Source organism: Embiotoca jacksoni, unplaced genomic scaffold (genome assembly GCF_022577435.1).
Source record: "Embiotoca jacksoni isolate LCO1_2020_lvr unplaced genomic scaffold, fEmbJac1.0.p SCAF_8, whole genome shotgun sequence".
Lineage (NCBI taxonomy): Eukaryota > Metazoa > Chordata > Actinopteri > Embiotocidae > Embiotoca > Embiotoca jacksoni.
This window is the reverse complement of record NW_027185436.1, coordinates 9,317,879-9,337,770: the sequence shown is the minus strand read 5'-3', so window position 1 is coordinate 9,337,770 and position 19,892 is coordinate 9,317,879. Positions and strand designations below refer to the sequence as shown.

Sequence of the window (19,892 nt, the reverse complement as noted above, 5' to 3'; positions counted from 1 at the left end):
TTTCCAACTATGGCAATGCTGATTTACATTAGCTTTTGTTAACAGTAACCCAAATCATAAATATATCCCTTCTTAGCACGGCACAATGTCATACTGAGCCTTAAGTCTGTTGTAAGCACACCCAGTTTTGCAGATACCTCCTAATTCCATAAATATAGCCACCCTAAAGCCTCTGCTGCTGTTGGAGGTAGTTCTGCAGCTTAGGTTATAATGACACCGGCAACAATTGTATAAGAACTACCACACTCACTTAAAACCCTCCCAGCTCAAATATTTACTGCCTTCAAAATTCCATTGTGCCATCATCTTACTTTTTTAACAATTGGGACTTTTTGGAGTTGAAATGCCCCTGTCGTAAAGAACTTAGCGAATCATTACATTCAATAAAATCCACGAAAGGAAACCTTCCTCATGTCTTTGGGAATAATTACGACCAATTAAAATTAATTCAGAGCAAAGTAGCCAATCAGCGTTTGAGACGCATCCTCCAAAGTATTCTCAAAGTGATTGTAAAACTATTTTTGAATGGTTTCCACAGTGTCGAGCCCATAGGAACAGCGACGCTGTACATCAGGCCAATCGGTCCAAGGAGAGGAATTGTCTCGTTAATGTAGTGTGGAGTGGAGCCACTGAGGGCAGTGTATGTCACAGGATTTACACCACCGCGGTCCTGTGATTCCCTGCAGCTGTAAAACAATGAGGAGGTGATTGGAGTAAATAAAACTATCGTCAACCTCCGGACCGCTCACAGCCATTTCGTGGCGTCTCTCTCTCTCTTACAAACAAATTGTTTCTCTCCCATCCCCTGGCTCACACACGTACACACAAACAGCATTTTTTTTTTGTTTTTGTTTTACTCCTAACCTCCCACACTTTCTTTATCTCTGTCTGATATTCTGTCTGCCACTGTTTTTCAAATGTCAAGACACAACACTGGTAAAAAGAACAACAAGTTACACAGTGATTAAGTGGTCATTTCTCTTTCTTGTTACCGTCTTTTCCTACAATTGCTCACCTGTCACCTTAAATGTCATGATCCAGAGACGAGCGTCTTACACGTTTTAACCCACGTTACCCAGATTCACACAGACTCATGGCAATCACAGCAGAAACCAGAAAAGTGTTCTATTCCAATGCCATGAGGATAAATATCAGAATGGGTGTTAGCTATTAGATTTCAAAAACTTACAACTGACACTTTAAATAGACGTTTAAAGATTAGGGTTGTATTATTTTAGCTCGAGATATTTAACAAGAAATCCCTTCAAAAGGCATAAACCAACAAGGAAATTATCCTTCTAACATTTGCTGTTTGTGAAGCTGAAGTCTGATGATCCACAGGATCGTGCCGTAATCCCAATTTTTGTCCCACAGTTCCCAGTCGGTGCAGCTGGTGTAGTTCATGCTGAAACAATTCTGTGATGGCATTTTGGATCACTTAAGAGTAACTGGGTGTCAGGATTTCCCTCAACATCTTTGCAGGATGCATTTCCAGTATGGTTCTTTAATGTGCATTCGAAGGATGGCAGGTGCAAGCTATAGGAAGGGGACATGAGCGTTGTCAAGGTGTGGCTAAACAGACCATACTGGTCTTTGCATAGGATTTTTCAATAACAATAACATGAAATAATACCAGCATTGCTCTGTTTTTACCAGGACTATAAGCTTATAGGTCCTCATAAATTATTGATGGCACTGGGTACAACAATGTCATGCTAAAAGTCAAATGACAGAAGGTCACGGAGCATATGTGAATCTTTAATTTAACACTAATCCAAATCACTAGACTACATTCAAACTCCTCCCAATTAAATAATGACCAGAAGGCAATTCACATCCTGAACATTGTAACAGAATCTTATGAGCAGCTTTTTTTCATTCAAATATAGAAGCTAACTTTTTGCCTTTTTGTTAATACCACAGCTATTTGCTCATCTGCAACAAATGACTTCTAATGCTATCCAATGCTTTTCTGCACCCCTATGTGTTTTCATCAGATACAGATATTTAACAAATGATGCTTTCATGAAAATTAGGCTTGACTTGCTGGACCGTCACGCTGATAACAAGGCTGCGCGTCACACAGTAGCAGAAAGGGGAAAAAAATATTTTTCCGAGAAAGAAAGTGCCCCTGCTTCTCAATGTGGAGCTGTGTGTGAAATAGCTTTCTATTTAAAGTGGCACATGGGAGAGCGATGGCGGTGGCGTCTTATATTACATAATCTGAATTAACAACCACATACATCCACATTTGCAAGTACGCACACAGACATGGTATAATTTGGCACGCAGATAATTCATTCATAAAATCTAAATTATACAAACATGCAGGACGCAGTGCCTCTAAAATAGCAAGAAGCTATAGGAGCTGTGAGATACTGTATACCTCTGTGAGCTATTAATGCCAAAAGTACAAGAACAGAGGAATGGTGGATGAAAGAAAAAAGAAAAAAAACCGTATTATAAATGGAGAATGCATGAGAGAGGAGTACTACACGAATATAAAAGAAAACTGTCTGTAATCAAAACTGAGATCCATCACACCTCGAGGTAGAAACAAAGGACCAAATACCCGGGTAAAAAATGTTCAATGTAAATTTGCTTCTTTTTTTATTTTTTTAATGACATCATCGTAGCCCGATCCTGACATCAGTTGGGAGATGTCTCATGGAAGAAATTGGAAGTAGAGGAAGTGGGGCACAAGACGAATAGAGAAAGAGGGAGCGGGACAGAGGGAAAAAAATTGACAGGCTAGTGAAAGAGAGATGAGTCGTAAAAAATGGAGAAGGAGATGAAAATACTCGGTGGAGGGGGAAGGGAAATGGGATGGAATAAAAGGGGAGGGGGGGGGGGGGACTAAATTGGTGAAAGGGGAGAGAGTAAAAAGAAGAATGGGTAGGAGGCAAGAGGTTCAGGGGTATACCAGAATGGAGAATGAAGATATGACTCTATGGGAAGGGATGAGGCGTGGGCGAATGCAACAGAGGCTGATAGACAGCCAGGAATAGATGACTAATTAATAGTCAAAAACTGCAGGCAGGCAGGTGTGGAGAGAACCACAGCGGGAGAGAATAAATGCAGTGATGGATGGTTTCCTACCCAAACTAACAAGACAGGCAGCTTTGGGGTGTATCTCGTCACATATTGCATCATTGCATCACATAGAGGTAAAAGAGGAGACGGTATGGGAAGGGGATCGGGGGGCAGAGGGAGATTAGTAGTGCAGGAAGTAGGCAGGGAGAGACACAGGAATAGAGACTGAGCTAGACATTGAGGAAGAGCGACACAGAAACCCATCTAATGTGACAAGAGGGTTTCCTAGGAGATTTAACAAGGATAACCACACACGCTCCTGCCATTTCTGCAAGAGGAAAGCATTCAAGTTGAACTGCAAACAAAGTTAAATTACTCAAATGGCTTATCACACGGACACTTCCCTCCCACACAACGCTCGACAAACAGTTTTGACCTTGAAAGTTTGCCACGACTGCGGTTTAGACCACATGTTGTGTGACAAAAACACAAGCACTACGCAGCTCCCCAGTTACAGCCACCAACACAACGAACGTATGTAAGGCCATGTCTCACCATGTGTGTGCGACAGTGAAGCGCCTCTGTTTGTGGGTGTTGTTGTTGAGCAACATGCGGCGGAGCAGTCGTGGCGAGTTGCGCGGGGAGAGGCGGGGGGAGATGGAGGAGGGGGACCGCCGGTGTCCTCGTGGCCTCTCCGGCTGCAGCAGGTTCTCCCGCAGGATCTTCACCAGGTCTTCATTCAGGCCGGAGTGTTTGGGCATGGGGGGCACTGCCAGGGTGTCCTGGTGGGTCACCCCCATGCCTGCCTGCTGGGCCATGCCTGCCCCGGCTTCACCACCACAACCACCAGCACCAGCCAAAATGAACGAACAGCAAAGGCAGCCGAGATGTAGCAGAGATAAACCAAAGCACACACTAAATGTATGCTGCTTCTTTGTCAGAGTCAAAGTTTAGGAATCTGTACAACAACAAAAAAAAAGACATCCAAATATCCTCTGAATGATAAAAAAAAAATAAAAAATTAAAATTAAAAAAAATAAGCTGCTGGTAATTTCTCACACCAGCAATTCCCTCTGTGCAAAAGTGGGGGAAATAAAAGAGAGAGAAAAAAAAAATAATCCCTTTTTCCCCTTCTGTCTTTAAAGAAGCCGGTAGAAGAACTGAAGCACTGAGGGCTGCTGTCTTTGTCTGCTCTGCAACACTGGATGTCTGCTGTGAAAGTGCAAGGGAGAAGATGAGGGTAGCATGAAAGGAGGAGAGCGGGAGGGCGGGATGCAAAAAAAATGGAAAAAAACAGGGAATTCCATTCCAGCCCTTTCTACCCAAGATCTGCTGGCAGACTCAACACAGTCCAGGGAAATCAAACGCAGCAAGAGTTTACCTGAACCAAATTCAGCCTATTCGAGCCCAGAACAGGGAACCTGCGCTGGTTCACCAGTAAAAAGCCCCCAGCCCAGTATGACTCAATCCAGTAAGGCTTGGTTGAGTTCAGTTCCATCCAGTGGACGTAATTTATCCTTCCTTCCTCTCCCCACATAGAGAGACTGACTGCTGACTGCAGCCAGTTTATAAGCTACTGATCCTTTAGAGCTGAGTGCTGCTTGAGCATGTGTGAGAGAGTGTTTGAGAGAAAGAGAGAGAGTGTGTATGTGTACACAACACAAGAGAGAAAAACAGGGAGGTATAAAAAAAAGAGAGAGAGAGAGAGAGAGAGTCAGAGAGGGAGAGGGAGGGAGAGATGAGCTAGACTACAGCTGCGAAAAAATGTTGCATGCATGCGCTGGAGAGTGGAGGCACATGCATCTTTGAGGGTGCATTTCTCGATGCTGCAGAACGCACTAATGACACACTTTAGTTACTGGGTAACCCTTAATGCCGACTCGGCTTCAGAGGACATCCCCAGGAACCGCAGACGATGCAAAGTGTATACCTATACTTGCACGATTTGGCATTTTCATTTAAAAAACCATTTAAACAAATGCCAGATAAAACTAGGAAGGAGTTTCAACCAACCTCATCTAGCCTTAATCTTCCACCACTCCCTTTCACTGTTAGTTTATAAAATGAGGGTAGACTTACTGGTAAACATGTCAGCATTGTCAACTGAGTCTCACATGCTTCCTTACATGCTTTTATCCTCCTCCGCCTGGCAATCAGCATCGTATCCTGAACACAGAGCGTCCCTGCCTCTAGCCAGCTTTTAGTCGTTCTGCTTTCAACAACTACACACCCTTAAAAACTTCCCTCTGGGTGTCAACAATCTTACAGTACTATTTTAGATATCCAGCTCCTACAAATACGCCGAAGCACACACACACCACCTAATTCAATCACCTATAAGCTGACAGGAGTAGCTTTAACCTTTGCCCAGCAGCAACCCTAAAGCAACACAGGTGCAGTGTTTTCTTATTCAGACTACTGATTGCTGAATCATTCCCAATGCACATGCACAAATACAAAATGAAATGCATTATTAGTTTGGCTTTAGCAGTATGCAGATATGCAAGAAGGGAAAATAAAGAGCAAACCCTAATCCCAGGATATCGCTGTGGCAACAGTTCACATTTCTGAGATTTAGGGAAACCACACTAATGTGCTCCTGACCTACAAAGCAGTCGTAGTATAATCTAAAAGCTGGCATCACAGCATTGATGTTCACGTGATCAAAAGGACAATGGTAACATGCCGTTTAGTCGTTATAATGTTTCTGTTCATCATTGTACTTTAGTGAGTTGAAATGCTAACATTGGCTAGCCTGACTGTGCCAACTGTCACTCACAGCTTTGGTTGTCTTCACTGTGATAACAGTCTAGGAACTCGGCTCGTATTAGTGTTTGCTCAGCCACTCTGAAGGGCAGACCAATCGGTGACAAGTGTCAGTGGTTAACCGTGTTTGTTCCGCCCTTCCTTTACTGTGATTGGACAGCTGGTGACAGTGAGGAGCTCAGTGTTGTCAGGATTCCTGTCTGCTCCTACTGTTTGCTCCTCTGTTTTGTCCCCAATCACCTCTCCTGGTGTTTTCTGTCTTTCCCCTGTCTGTTATTGTGTCTCCATGTGTTGTGTGTCCTCCTCTCCCCGCCTCCTGTCACCTCCCATGGCCACACCCCTCACCGGTCTCAGCAGCTGCCACCACTCTCCCCAAATCACCACCTGCAGGTGGCTCATTTCCCTGATCACCTCCCCGGACTATATGTACCCTGCCCCTGCAGTCATCTAGTGTCGGTCCATACAGCTAGATACTGCCAGTCCTCCTGCTCCTGCTCCCTGTTTCTGCTTCTAGTCCGTGCGATCAGTCAGTGCTCCCAATCTCGGCTGATCGCCGAAGCTAAGCAGGGTCGGGCCTGATTAGTATTTGGATGGGAGACCACCTGGGAGTACCAGGTGCTGCAGAGCTACCCGGTCACTCCAGTACCAGAGTCTATTGCCGCTCGCTGTGGAGGACCTCGGGATTCCCCCTGGCCTCTGGTGAGAGTTGGTGGAGTTTCACTGGGGAATCAGACATTGACTTTAGGTACCGGCCTTTGTTGATCAATAAAGACTGTTTTGAACTTGTACCCGAGTCCGTTTGCCTGCGTTTGGGTCCTGTTACACCTCACCTCATAACAAGCGTTAACATTTTTCAACCCTCTTTGCCCAGAAAACAACCCGCAGAAAGTTCATTGCTCAGCACAGAATCACCGTTCAGCTCCTTGTCAAACTCCTGGTATTTATTAAAACAATTAAAAAAATATGCAGTACTATGGTGGTGTAAGTAGTTGCAGCAATGGCACGACTACAAACGATTCCGTGTGGAGCTAGGCCAGAACCATATATTCACGCAGTAAAATTGGATCTGGTTAACAACAGGCTAAACATTGGTTAGAGCTAAACACAAAGATCAGCTGAGGAAAAAAGTTCTGGTAATACTATACTTCTACCTGTTGGTGGTACAAATTGAGAAGTCAGAGGATCACCAAAAGTCTTTACAACGTGTCATCCAGAAACCACCAATATTTGTTCCAAATTTTGCATCAATTCATCTCATAGGCGAGGAGAGATTTTACCGCTTTAATTTAGAACTTTAACCCACGTGTGGTCTAGATGAACAAAGTCGATGAGAATCTTCCTTAGGGCACAATTAATGTATGTATTGGCAATCCATGCAATATCTACTAAGACTGCAGTCTGAATATGTGCTAAATTGGGCAACTAGACAAAACAGTGACATTTCTGTCATTGTTGGCCAAAAATGCTGGCATTTAATTACTTGTTAACATATTTTACATTAAAATACTACATCTGATTTAGTTAGTTAAGTAAGTTGTACAAAAAAAAAATAGAGTACAAACCGGAAACATATTCTAAAAAAGCAAGACACACAGGAATCGGATGACCCTTGTTTGTGCAGAGTCACTGTAGTTACGAGTTAGCTAACCTTGATTGGTTGTATTTCTGAAGATTCTCATTCATCCCAGTAATGGTCAGTTTAAGGGTTATCTAAAGGCAACTTGACTTGCTCTAATTTCACCTCTCAATCCAAAAGGCTTTTTCAGTTCTGTTTAGTTCTGAGTGGTTGTTTGATTCATGCCAGGTCCACTTTTTAAAGCAAAAGGACAGAAAAATCTTTAAAGGAACGCTTCTATTAAATGTTGTTAGTAACGGGCATTAGTCATTTCAAGCAAAGTTTTAATGAATTAACATTGCCGACTGCAGCTTTGAGGAAATGGGCTGTCATACTTATCATAGATTTTAATGGGAAAATGTTTGGCCTATTGCTGTAGCAGTAAAATATGTGAAGAAAAAAAATACTGTGGGTGAAAAAGAGCTCACCAGACTGGATCATGGTCAACTAGATATACTAGATATAGGCACTTGGAGAGTGTAAACCTGCACCAAGGGCATTAGTCCACTCTTCTATGATCCCAGAGGGTTACTGGTCCCTGTGAATGTGGATTGTAAAACAGAGTCACCATATATTTCTAGAATTGCCTGTCTTGTCACAATTTAGTAAGACAAATGCTCTATCTCAAAATGTTAATGAAAGTGAAAAATAGTTTGTTGACATGCCTCGTGGCTCGGATCCGATTCAAAATATAATGTGTTCTTCCTTGACCCATTCTACATGCTTCCGACAAGTTTCATGGAAATCACAATTGTAGTTTTTTTTTTATAATCCTGCTGACAAATAGATACAAAAAAAAAAAGCATTGAAAAGATTACCTCCCTGACGGTGGTAATAAACACTGGTGTAACCCGTCCCCTGACTGCAGCCTGGTAAGGCTTTAAATAAATACCTTCAGCTTTGTATCCATGTTGCCACAGTAACAGATCATACTAGTAGGTTTGGGCTCCGTACTAACAAGTTAAGGAAATCGCTTTGAAAGTAATTAGGAAAACGAACTTCCTAAAAATGTAAAATTTTTGAAGGCATAATGTTTGGTGCATTTTGCCTGTCAACATCATCACAGTGCAACCCTCACTCAAAGGCAGGCTGTGCCAGTCACAAAGACACTTTCAGCCGTAATGGCAGTGGAGAGCTGTTGGCCTTCATTTGACGGCTTGCAATTTATCGTCACCTTACAACAGTCAAAGAAGATGAATACCGTTCTTCAAGAAAATGTTATATTTGTTTTTCTATCACATGATAAGCTCACATCATTGCTTTCCATCTGTCTCGTGCTTCCTCTCTTCTGCTACCTGTCTTACTGTCTGTCTCTTTTTCTCCCAAGCTTTGTTAAACATTTTTTCTCATGACCACTCCCCGTTAGTGTGCATGACGTCTATGTGCATTTCCCCCTGGTTACCAAGGGCAACATGGATGGAGAGGGACAAGTGGGTTTGTCAAGACCTAAAGGCTGGAGAACAAAAGCAAGAAAAGGAAAGACAATCTGCAGGGCAAAACTGAAGGATATTCAGACACTCAAACAGACCTACACCCTGAAAACACTACAACAGATATAAGCACACAACACTGTCATGCACTCAAAGGAAAGGGAAAGCAAGGAGTTAATACAGCACACAGGTGGCCATCTTTTGTTGGGGCATACAGCAAAGAAATGATCCTCGAACCAAAAGACCGTGCAAACAAACCTCAGACTTCTCCTATGTTCTTTCATATACAGGGAGTGGGCACAAAGGGATGAACATCTTAAAGTGAAATGTAACCCAATAGCCCTCTAAAAAGTTACTTAATTTAATGTAATACAGCACTAATGCAATCTGACAAAAACACATCCAAAGGCCTACAATTATAAATATAAAGATTAACAGCTCTAAGAGTCTCAACACAAACTCAACATTCTTAGTGTGCAGGAGATGATGGAGTCTGAAGCTTTGGACATTATATATCAGCCTTCAGGATAACAGATGTATGATTGATACGTCAGATAATAGAGCAGATGCAGCTGTGACTCAGTTTGGTCTAAGCACATTCATTTCCCATTCCTCTTGCTTGTAAAACAAAATCCTGAGTGAAAAATGGGGAGAACACTCAAATAATGCATCAAACCAGTGTGTAAATCGCATTACCCACAAGTTCCTTGCAAAAATACTGTTTAGTCTTGACAGACTGGACGCCGTTCTTCTGGCGGTACACAGCATGCCGTCACCTCGCAAAGCACAGTGTGGGATCTGGTGTTGTTGCTGGCAAAGGGTTGCCTGCGTGACACTTGACTATCAAATCAGTGCACTTTATTTCATTTTATGTCTAAGGACATCTATTATGACTAAGATTTATTACACGTACCTGTTGCTATAGTTACCACTTGCATAAATTTGATGGTCAAGCAGATGTATGTATGATTGGTGAAGGAGCAGTGCTGAAATACTATTAAAATAGTATTAGGTGTGAGGAGTTGGGGTGGCCGGTGGTTAAAAACCAATCAGGAGGACCTGAATCACCAAAACAATTCTCTGCAGTTCAACAGAAATCTAAGTCATTACAAACTACAATATTACTAACAAACCCAACACAGCCAAAACCTTCATGCAGCTCTGCCTCCCTCAGGTGGCCATGTTCTGTCATTGTGAGATGCAGCAACTGGCCCAGGAAACAGGAAAAGTGTCAGAGCTGCTACCACCTGACCAAATACATAGGAACGTTTGGACCCGAACTCATTTCCCAGTGATTGGCTGACCATAAATGTTCAGAAGGTACTGGAGACAGAAATATGTTGCCGAGCAAAGAAGCTTCGACTCACTGATGTGCAGTTTTCCATTTTAAAGAGCTAACTGAGTTTTCTGTCGTTGCAGATATGTCAAAATCTCTGTGCACTTGTGTGTTTTCGGGAAGATGTCCCTGTTACCTTCCATAAACTGTTCTTTAATGTATTAGCCAATCTCTAATCTTGTTTTATATCCTTGGGAGCTGGAATCTTTCACAAATTATTCAGAAATCAGCCACTGAAAATTGAGATCCACTCTCTATTTCTGCCACAGTACATTGGGTGCAAAGAATATTGAATAAAACCTATTTAAACATATCAGACTGTCACAGAGTACTACATCCACCAGGAGCAATCCGGTCACCACAACTGTTCAAAGTGTTTACGTGTAAATATTTTTTTACAAACACAAATTCATTTGTAGGCAGCCGCAGACATTTTGGTACAGATTAAAAAAAAATAATCCCACAATAAAAACATTCTCGGTTCTACTGTTATGGTTTTCATCAAGTAAGATGAGTGTCAAATTTGGTACAGTCAGTAAAGAGCCAGGCAACATCTTAGCAATGCTAAATATGATCTTTCATGCACTAGATATCTACCCTATGTAAAGAGATATCATGAAAACAGGTCCGGTAGAGAGTCCGACAGAAAACTCAGAGTTAATTTTGCGTATTTGACCAATAGATGGCAGCATTTGTTTAGTTTCTACAGCTCTAACTCTGAAGAGCTCAGAAATACTGTCTTTTTCAGCATGACCATGGGGTTTTACATTGTTCTCCTTTTAGTACCGTGACATTTTTCTTCATAGTTTTAACATTTAAGGAGCTCTTTCTTCACATGACTCAGCCTGCGGTGAAAGCTGTCAGCCTTGAGAGGGCAAAATGGAGCCACTCTTCAGTGGGAAACAAACTGCAGACTAAGAGTGAACTATGAACTACACGCCTCTCACGGGTTTTACAAAAGACAGTTTGGTGCAACAAAATGACACGAGATATGGCAACACTATTCAAAAGAACTATGGTTCTGCACCCCTCCTCTACTCCAGTGTACATCCCCAACACTCCCTCACAAAAGAAACACGAATACTGAAAGCAGCGAAACTAAAAACGCATGTGAGTATATCATCAAATCAAAACACTTTGAAACACAATGGAAGAACACTTCACTTGGAGACATAATATTTATTTCTATAGCAAACAGCTTTTTTTTCTTATTTTAATTTACGCAACCTACAAATCTTATTTGTTTCAGTTTCATATTTCTATTGATTATGCATACCCTCTGTATTTTCCAAATCCATCTTCCTGCTGTCCTGTGTAGCTGGTCTCTCAGGCACAGTGTGAATATCTCATAGTTGATTAGCACAGCCGTAAGAGGACTGTGGTCTAATTCCCTCACTCCCACTGACAGTAAAAGGTTACACCCTATCCCATCCTAGACTACAAGCACACACACACACACACACACGCACAGACATAATGGCAGATACACAAAGATAATTTATAACCAACTGTGACAGAACTGGGTTGTTCACCTGTTTCCAAACTCTGTAGATATTAGGCAGCCAATGTTTCAGTTTTGCATGAACACGAGATTGTTAATTAATGCTGTTCTGCCTGCAAGCACCAAATAAGTTATGAGATGTGTTTTTAAATGTGTCATGAGCAAATCAGGTGCTTTGATGTGTTCTAATGCTTGGAACAACATTTTAAATGTCTGCTATCCAACAGCAGCCCCAATGGGCCAAATTACCTCAAATCCCATTTACAATAGAGCCAGGAGAGAGGGAAAATAATGGAACAAGAATAAATATTGAAACAGCATCTACTATTATGTTATTATGCATCTGAAACTGCCCATTCTCTAAGCATCATGAGTCAAAATAAATGCGTGTCGAGACAGAATAATAACCCAGTAAGCCAAAACTTCAGGGATTCCGTTATTACCGGGTTCACTGCCAGGGAAAGTAATACAGACGCCGGCCAGGGTCCATTAGAATACTCTGCTGGAACGTTTGATTAAATGTGTGCATGAGAGCGTGCATGGCGTTGAATGGTAACCTTCGTGTATACGGTTAGATTGCGCTTATTTTGGAGCATGGTAATAGTTATTTATTGAGCAGCTCTTTGGCTTGCATGCCGCCTGCCATGATGAGAGATAATGGTCAGAGGAAGGAAGGGGGCAGAACTGAGGGATTGAGAAGAGTGAGGGAGGGAAACTAGCAGAACAGCTTGCCAAGTGAGAGAGGAGCTCAGAGCAGGCTGTGACTGACACAGGGTGACAGTAAATGAAAGTGGATGAATACAAATGACCACAGGGATAAAGAAGAAGGGTTGAGAGGGAACGAGGTGGGGGTAGAGAAGGACACGGAAATCAGGTTGGCTCCAGAAACAGCCCACGGTTGTAAACATGGTGTGTCCCAGCAAGGTTCAACGTCCTATGAGTCTCTCTGTGTGTATGAGTAATACAATAGACGCGCAGGTTCAGTTAATGTGTTAATTTACAGAAAATATAGGTGTGTTGAAGGAAGTCCAAAGGGTAAAATCAGGTACTATCACAAATTTTAGGGGTTTTACGATGGTGTAACACTAATTATTTTCTCCTATAAGACATTTCAATAAGGGTAAGCATGTCTCACACCTCATTGGCATACCACTCATAGTACATAGGTTAGACCTCACACATCCATTCCTCTCATCTAGACAGGAGAGAGAGCATTTCACGTCAGCACAAACAAATAATTACTTTAAGGCAAAATAATGAGTTAAGAGTGGACTTTAATGTGGCTCAAAATAAGCGGGGAATAATGGGGTGATGATGCCGGGATTTTAAAACTTAGGCGTGAAGTGCTCACTGATATGTGGAGAGTAGAATTACTCCTCAAAATTGACAATGAATAATTAATAAGGAAATGAATACTTTTCAAAAATATACCCCTGGGTGAGAAATGATCGCCAGAATTAAAAAAAAAAGAAAACAACTTTTGAAGTGATCGCAACTTTGTTGAGTGTTTCTAAACAACACGGTCGAATTAATGACAGAGACGTCATAAGAAAGGCCCAAAAGGTAGCAGTTACATCATGTGAGCACTCTGCTGCATCATGGAGGACCTGGACACTTCAGAGATCCATGAACCTGATGGCAGGTCTTGAGCACGTAGTAGGTTCCAGCAGAGGTGTTCAATACAAACAATAAATAAGTGCTCCACTGATTTAGCAGTGCACTCCTCCAACGCGAATATATTCAAAACCTGACACCTACATTAACTGTGATGTAACCCAACGCTGGCAGAACGATCTGGGATTCAGGTGTATTATGCAAATAGCAGGTACTGTAGCCTTGACACCCGCTGGCCTAGAGCTTACCTCAAACAGAAATGTCCACAGGTGACATCACAATTCATCAGAGTCCACAGAGCTAGCTTTGGGGCCACAAAAGCTGTAAATAATGAAATAGTTATGGATGAATTCCATTCCATTTCGGCTCGAGGTCGAACACTTAACCAGAGTCATTTTTAAGGTTATTAGTAATACCTGCGCTTTATCCATAATGACAAGTCAAAGTTTAATCTGTATTCTATTCAGCAGACGCTTCTGTTAGGAATTTTGAACAAGGGGGCTACAGTGAAACCAGGCGGATCACATTCATGTCTTGATTTTTAAAAAGTCATTCATTTTCATCTTGTAATTGATCCTTATCCTGGCTGAATAAAACATCTTTGTTTAAAGTTAAAGTTGTTCACCCGGGCGGTAAAATAAACCCAAAGTGCCGTTTCCAAACTCAGAGCCTTTCAGTGTTAAGTCTGTTTGAGATGGTCGATGCTGATACTCATCAGATTTCTCAAACACACAAACACAGGCACAATACGATAAGAAGCAAGAACTTAGCACAGCATGAATAATCATTATCATTCCCCAGTAACAAGAAAAGAAGAAGCCAAGAGCCTCTTTAAACATGGGTTGTTTCCATGATGTGATTTCACAATAAAGACATTTTATGCAGAACTTTTGATGAGAGAAAATAATGGAAATGAATACCAACTGAAAAAAGGAACAGCACAAAAGAAAATAAGGCATTTTAACCAATTCACTTGTTTTGAGAAAACCCGGGGAGTAATGAGTGTTCAAACAAGGCAAAAATACCAAAAACTATACAACAGGCAGTAATGTAACATGAGAGGACTAAAAGGCTCATCACAATATTGTCAACCACTTTCTATGTATATCCGTGTTAATTAAATTGCACTTGAAAGATAACAGACAACCTGTTCTGCTTATTCTAAATTAGCCATTATGGTAACTGCATTGCAGAGGAGAGTGTGGACTGTCCAGTTCAGCTTCTTCGTGTCTTTACCTCCACAGTAAAGCTACACGGAAAATCTTGAATCAACAGCAAAACAAGTTCTTCTTTCACACACCAACGCACCGATGTGGCACATGTTTTACCGCCAGCCAAAGCAAAGCACTCACATCGACAGTTTCCGAGCCACGCTGGCATAACAAAGAGCGCCGTTGAAGACCGAGTGAACTACCGACTGATGGAAATGAAAGTGAGGCACACTGGAAAATTAAAGTTCAAGGATACTTTATTCTTGTGATCTCACCACAGTGTAGAAAATAAGGGCAGTCAAAAAGACCAATTCACTGGTTCCCTGAAGAATTCCTTATTGCTCATTTTGAATACAGAAACACTATAAACGGCTTAAATTCTAAGTTCAGTTTATTTACAACTGCAGAAATACCTTTAATGTTAAGAATTCCAACTATATTTATGTTATTTAGTGAAAACATTATATTGTAATCACTGTAATTACAGAAAATAAAAATCAAATAACTTCTTCTTCCCTCACGCACCAATGCGCACATTTTCAAGTCTCTTAACAATATAATAGGGATGAAACCATGACATTGTTGGCTGAGGTGAATACTGCCTACAGTACTTCTTTCACCGTCAATATCTCTATTTTAATTACATACAATTTGTTATTAAGGGTAATGTGACCCTGTGACTTTGACCCAAAAAATGTCAAGTTCCGTAAATCGTATAACTCAGTGAACACAAAGCGCAAATGAATGCAGAGTGATTTGAATCAGTAAATCTGTATCAGTGCTTCTAATATAAAGCATATATATGTACGTACCTATATCATCATTTCAGATTCAACTGAGCATTTTGACATGGAAATATATTTGTGAGTTTCCAACTGTTCCTTTTGAGACTCTTGTACCGCGCTGGGAGCGTCCACAAATGCCGGACAGACCGAGTGCTCTCCAGTAGATGGCCAGTTGGCATTCATGCAAGTACTTTGGCAAGTTATATGTATGTAAGTCTATTTACTCTTTAACCGCAGTTGGAAACCAAGCGTTTGCTGGCTGTCATTCGTTGCCCGCTTGTGAAGTGAAGTGAAGGAGCGGCAGCGGCACGGTTAGCTAACTAGCTGCTAGAGTATGCTCCGTCCTCGATCATGTCATTTTTATCTTGAAGATGTTTTTTTTTTTTTTTTTTTTTTTCAGTCACACCTTATTATAAAGTCACTCAAACGCTTGCTTCTGAAGAAACATTTCGAAACAAACAATACAGCATCCGACAATTTCAAACGGTACAGTCGCAGGATGTAAACAGTCATGGATTGTTTGTCCAGGCAACACGGGAATACTTCTGTGTTGTTTCCACTGACAGGTTGCCTGTTACAGAGACATACACCATCCTGTGTTTGGGCGGCATTGTGCCGAGTTCTGCCTGACTGCTTCCAACTCGTGGAGCCGCACACTGAAGCTGAAACTAACCTACACATTGAAATTTATAAGGCAAAGAATGGCTTGAAAACGATGCAATATTCTTTGGTTCATCAATGACGATGAAATTATCTAGACTCTATGGTTTATGGACCAGAAGTACAATGATACAAACTCCCTACTTACACTGCAGGTAACCCATATGGAGTAGATACGTAGTGTACAAATGTGCATATTAATGAGGTCAAATATATATATATATTTTTTTTTTTTTAACTTCTGTCAGCATTCTTAATGACAAACAAAACCAATTGACAAAATTCAGAATGTGTGTCAGAATAAGTATTATTCACTATTGATTAGCTTCCATTAATGAATGAGAAAATGTCAATATATTACTTAATAAACATACTACCATATTATTCAAGATCTGAGTGTTTGAAAACCCAGACCAATCCAAAACATGGCTGTGCACTTTGGCCGCCCGAATTATTTGAGTGTACAGTGAAGACACACAGCTAGATGTCACCAGGGACATCTGCAGTAAAAAAGCTTATTAGATTTACGTACACATAACCTGCCAAAGTACGTGCCTGCATGCTAACTGTTGTGGTTCAGTGTAATTTTCTGTAGGTAAAAAGTGACCGGAGGGTGAAATCAAAGAGTATGTAAGTGTCATGTAGGTGTCACTCAATGTGTAAATTCTTTGGCAAAATACTAGCTACAGTGGCCTGATAAAAAAATTTAAAAAAAATACTGTGTATAAATGCAGGCAGTGTCGCTCTATTCTGACATGTTACCAACTTAAAAACAAGAAAAGAACCAACCACAAAAAAAACAGTTTCCTTTTGGTTTATAATTTAAAACAAACCGAAAACTGCACGGAAATCAAGAAGCATCACACGGGAATGGCCTTTATGCAAGCAAATCATGTCTCACCTGGAGAGAAGCTGTCTCGCTGCTGTGAAAAACAGCACTGAAATTTATGTAAAATACACTTTAGTGTAGTCAGGTGTCTCTTGTGATAGTGTTCTGGCAATACTTGAAAGGCATGCACGTATAAAATTTGGGAATTATATTAAACCCTGGGGCAACATATAGCCACACCCAATAACATAAATGAAAAAAAAAAACAATTAAATATTAATGCTTTTACTGCTGTGCAAAATAAACTGTATGACACTAAAATATTTCTATTGGGACTACTACCTCTCTGAGTAATAATAAATCAACTTTGCAAAAATTGTTCATTTAAAATTATTTTCACCATCAGTGTTTAGAAATGAACATACATGTTGTGTGACGGAAATGGGAGTTAATGTTCTAATTTAAAAAAAACACTGGAAATGTGAGTGTTCCCAATTAATTAATGTTCCTCTTGTTTACCGACTGCATTTTAATTGTGTTTTTCAAGCGGGAGATGTATGCTGTGATGGTAGGGCACTTGTTTACTGTAATTATGAATTATTGTAATGACATATCTTTTTTTTTTTTCCTCCGGGGTAAACTGTACTGTACTGTTTTATATTTACTTGGGTTTAACCAAGATGGCAGTGTGCAGTTTAACAGAGAGCAGTTTGAGCTGTGTTTGGAAAGTTCACAGCTATCATCACAGCTCCAATTTATTGTGTTATATATGTTACGCTGCTGATAGCAATTGCTTTATGTTATACTCACAGAGCAACGTGTTCATTTTAAGAATCTGTGAATGGAGAAAAAGACTTGAAAGACTACGACGGACAAGTATATGTGTTCGTGCATGTAAAAAAGATTAAATAGACCATGCCATGAAGTGGGGGGAGGAGTGGGGGGGCTCATGGTAGCCGATTGCTACGCCTGAGGATCATCTATAAAAATGAATTGGCCGGCTAGGATGCCAAGAAGAAAACAGGTTTTCTTCCACCCACTTTAGATCATCATATTTCCCCCGGGGCAGAAATATGATACCATACGTAATGTTTATCTGCAAAAAGGTTTGAGCATTAACTCTTCTAGGACACTCTATACTGGATTTCGTGTTTGATAACATCTTAGCGGTTTTAATGATATTCTAACCGCACACGTGCTCACTACGCTGATAGCTTTGTGGACGTTATCCTCACATGATTATGTTTCTTTTCTAGATACAGCTCCCCTGCTCTTTTTGCTTGACCACAGAGCGCTACGACGTCTCCTTTAGCCTCCTTGGAGCCTCAGAGAGCAGCATCATCCACTCTACCTCCCACTGATCCTCTTTCCCCTATCCTTGTCCCCCCCCCCAACATGTGCTCTGTTGCTCCTGTGGCCCCAGCGGACATGGCTGGTATGACCCTGTCTCAGCCTGATGATGGTGGTGGTGGTGGTGGAGGAGGAGGAGGAGGAGGAGGAGGAGTGGGGTGGGGGATGGGACTTTTTGTCCTCTCTGCTGCTGTCCCTCTTCACTCCTCTGTACTCCCTTTAGGCAGAATCGTGTTCAGTGACTCCATGCACGTGCCGCTTCTTCTCTCACACGTGCACGAGCCATCCACAACCACACAGTAATTACTGTCCATGCCGACCGTGTCCTTTAACTTTTTTTTTTAACTTTTGAGCTGGACTAGCGTCAGCAGTAGTATGACAGTTGGTAACAATGACTTGTAAAAATCCTCTTTTAACCGTTGTGGTATGTTAATTATAGTTGATGAAGTTGAATTTACAATTCAACTTCATCAACTTGAATTTTGAAATTGGAAGAAATTCTAAAAACACGCCGAAATGATCACGCCTAAGCATGTAATACACCCGTCAGTCCACTAGGGAATATGATGCCACGTTTTGCCTCGCCTGTGCGCAAAAGATACCGATTGACAAAGAAGGAGGTCATGTGACACGGTACAAAACTGTGATAGAGTCTGCATTAGGTGGAGGTTGAGGGTCGGTAGGTCGAGCTGTCACGATCCTGAAATTTTAGTTGACGAATAAATGTCATACAAATAATTGCAATTAACGATTCAATTGTCTTTTTCTGTTCATTTTATGCCACTATTATAGCACATGTTAAATAATACACACATATCTTATGAAGGAGAAGACTGCATGGTATTGGCTTTGCAACTATATCCACAATGTTAATGTCAATTGATGCTCATCAAATTGTGGTCGTTTGACCATTAGAAGTTCAGCCCTTCAAGGTTAACGGTTGGTAGCACTAACTCTCCACTCGTGCCTTTAAACGATACCAGAAGAAGGGAGCGAGACGAGATGACACCATTTAAAGGAAGCCAGTCAAACGATAGAGATGATGTTGAAATAGTCATGTAAATATGCCATTTCTGTTAGTTTCGTCCCTCGTTTTGTTTTTTTTTATACACATGAATGGAAGAGATTATAATGATAATGATTACGCCCAAATAATTGTGATCAGGGCGGTTATGTATTAATTGTGAAAGGCCGAGTGGCTGAATGAAACGCACACAGGACTTTCCCTTGGAAGACCTGTGCTTGAGTTCAAGTCAATGTGGATTTCTTTTAAGTAATGTAATTAAGCTACATACATAATGTAACGTATTTAACGTATGTAATGTAGGTTAAGTACCTTACATGATGCATGCAACCATAATTACGTAAAATTGCTTATTTTAACCCAAACCATGATCTTTTCCTAAACCTAACTATATTGCTTTTCAAACTTGAACTATAGTCTGTATATAAAAGTGGACGGAGCTTCAGGGTCTGAAAAGTGAGGCCAATGCGGAAGTGCCATAACTTGCAATCGTACTGAGGCCCGTTAGGTGCTGGCTCCAAAAAGGCTCTGCCTCCATAGACTCTCATTCAACTTCTCTCCTGAAATACAAAGTCAACCATTTTTTTTTTTCCAACAAATCATTATGGTGTCATTTGCTAAAGTAACTTCATCTCTTTCTGGTGGTCCTTCTGAAAATAATCCCATCATTAATTAGATATTAGGCCTCAAAAAGAAGAATGTTTGGGGGAGTGTCTGTTTGATTGACAGGCCTGTGGT

At 41.1% G+C, this 19,892-nt stretch overlaps 1 protein-coding gene across 4 annotated transcripts in view; it reads right to left on the bottom strand.

The window, feature by feature from the left end:
- pde4d (phosphodiesterase 4D, cAMP-specific) overlaps positions 1 to 19,892 on the bottom strand; it is a 137,809-nt gene that overhangs the window by 85,569 nt on the left and 32,348 nt on the right. Inside the window, exon 1 of one of the 4 annotated variants that reach the window (XM_069178064.1) lies at positions 3,589 to 4,617. The exons of 2 other annotated variants lie outside the window; for them this stretch is intronic. In XM_069178064.1, the coding sequence (XP_069034165.1) occupies positions 3,589 to 3,851 (263 nt within the window). In that variant the 5' untranslated portion in view covers positions 3,852 to 4,617. Of the gene's footprint in view, positions 1 to 3,588; positions 4,618 to 19,892 lie in introns of those variants that run through there. One more of the 4 variants, XM_069178056.1, reaches the window with a different exon arrangement.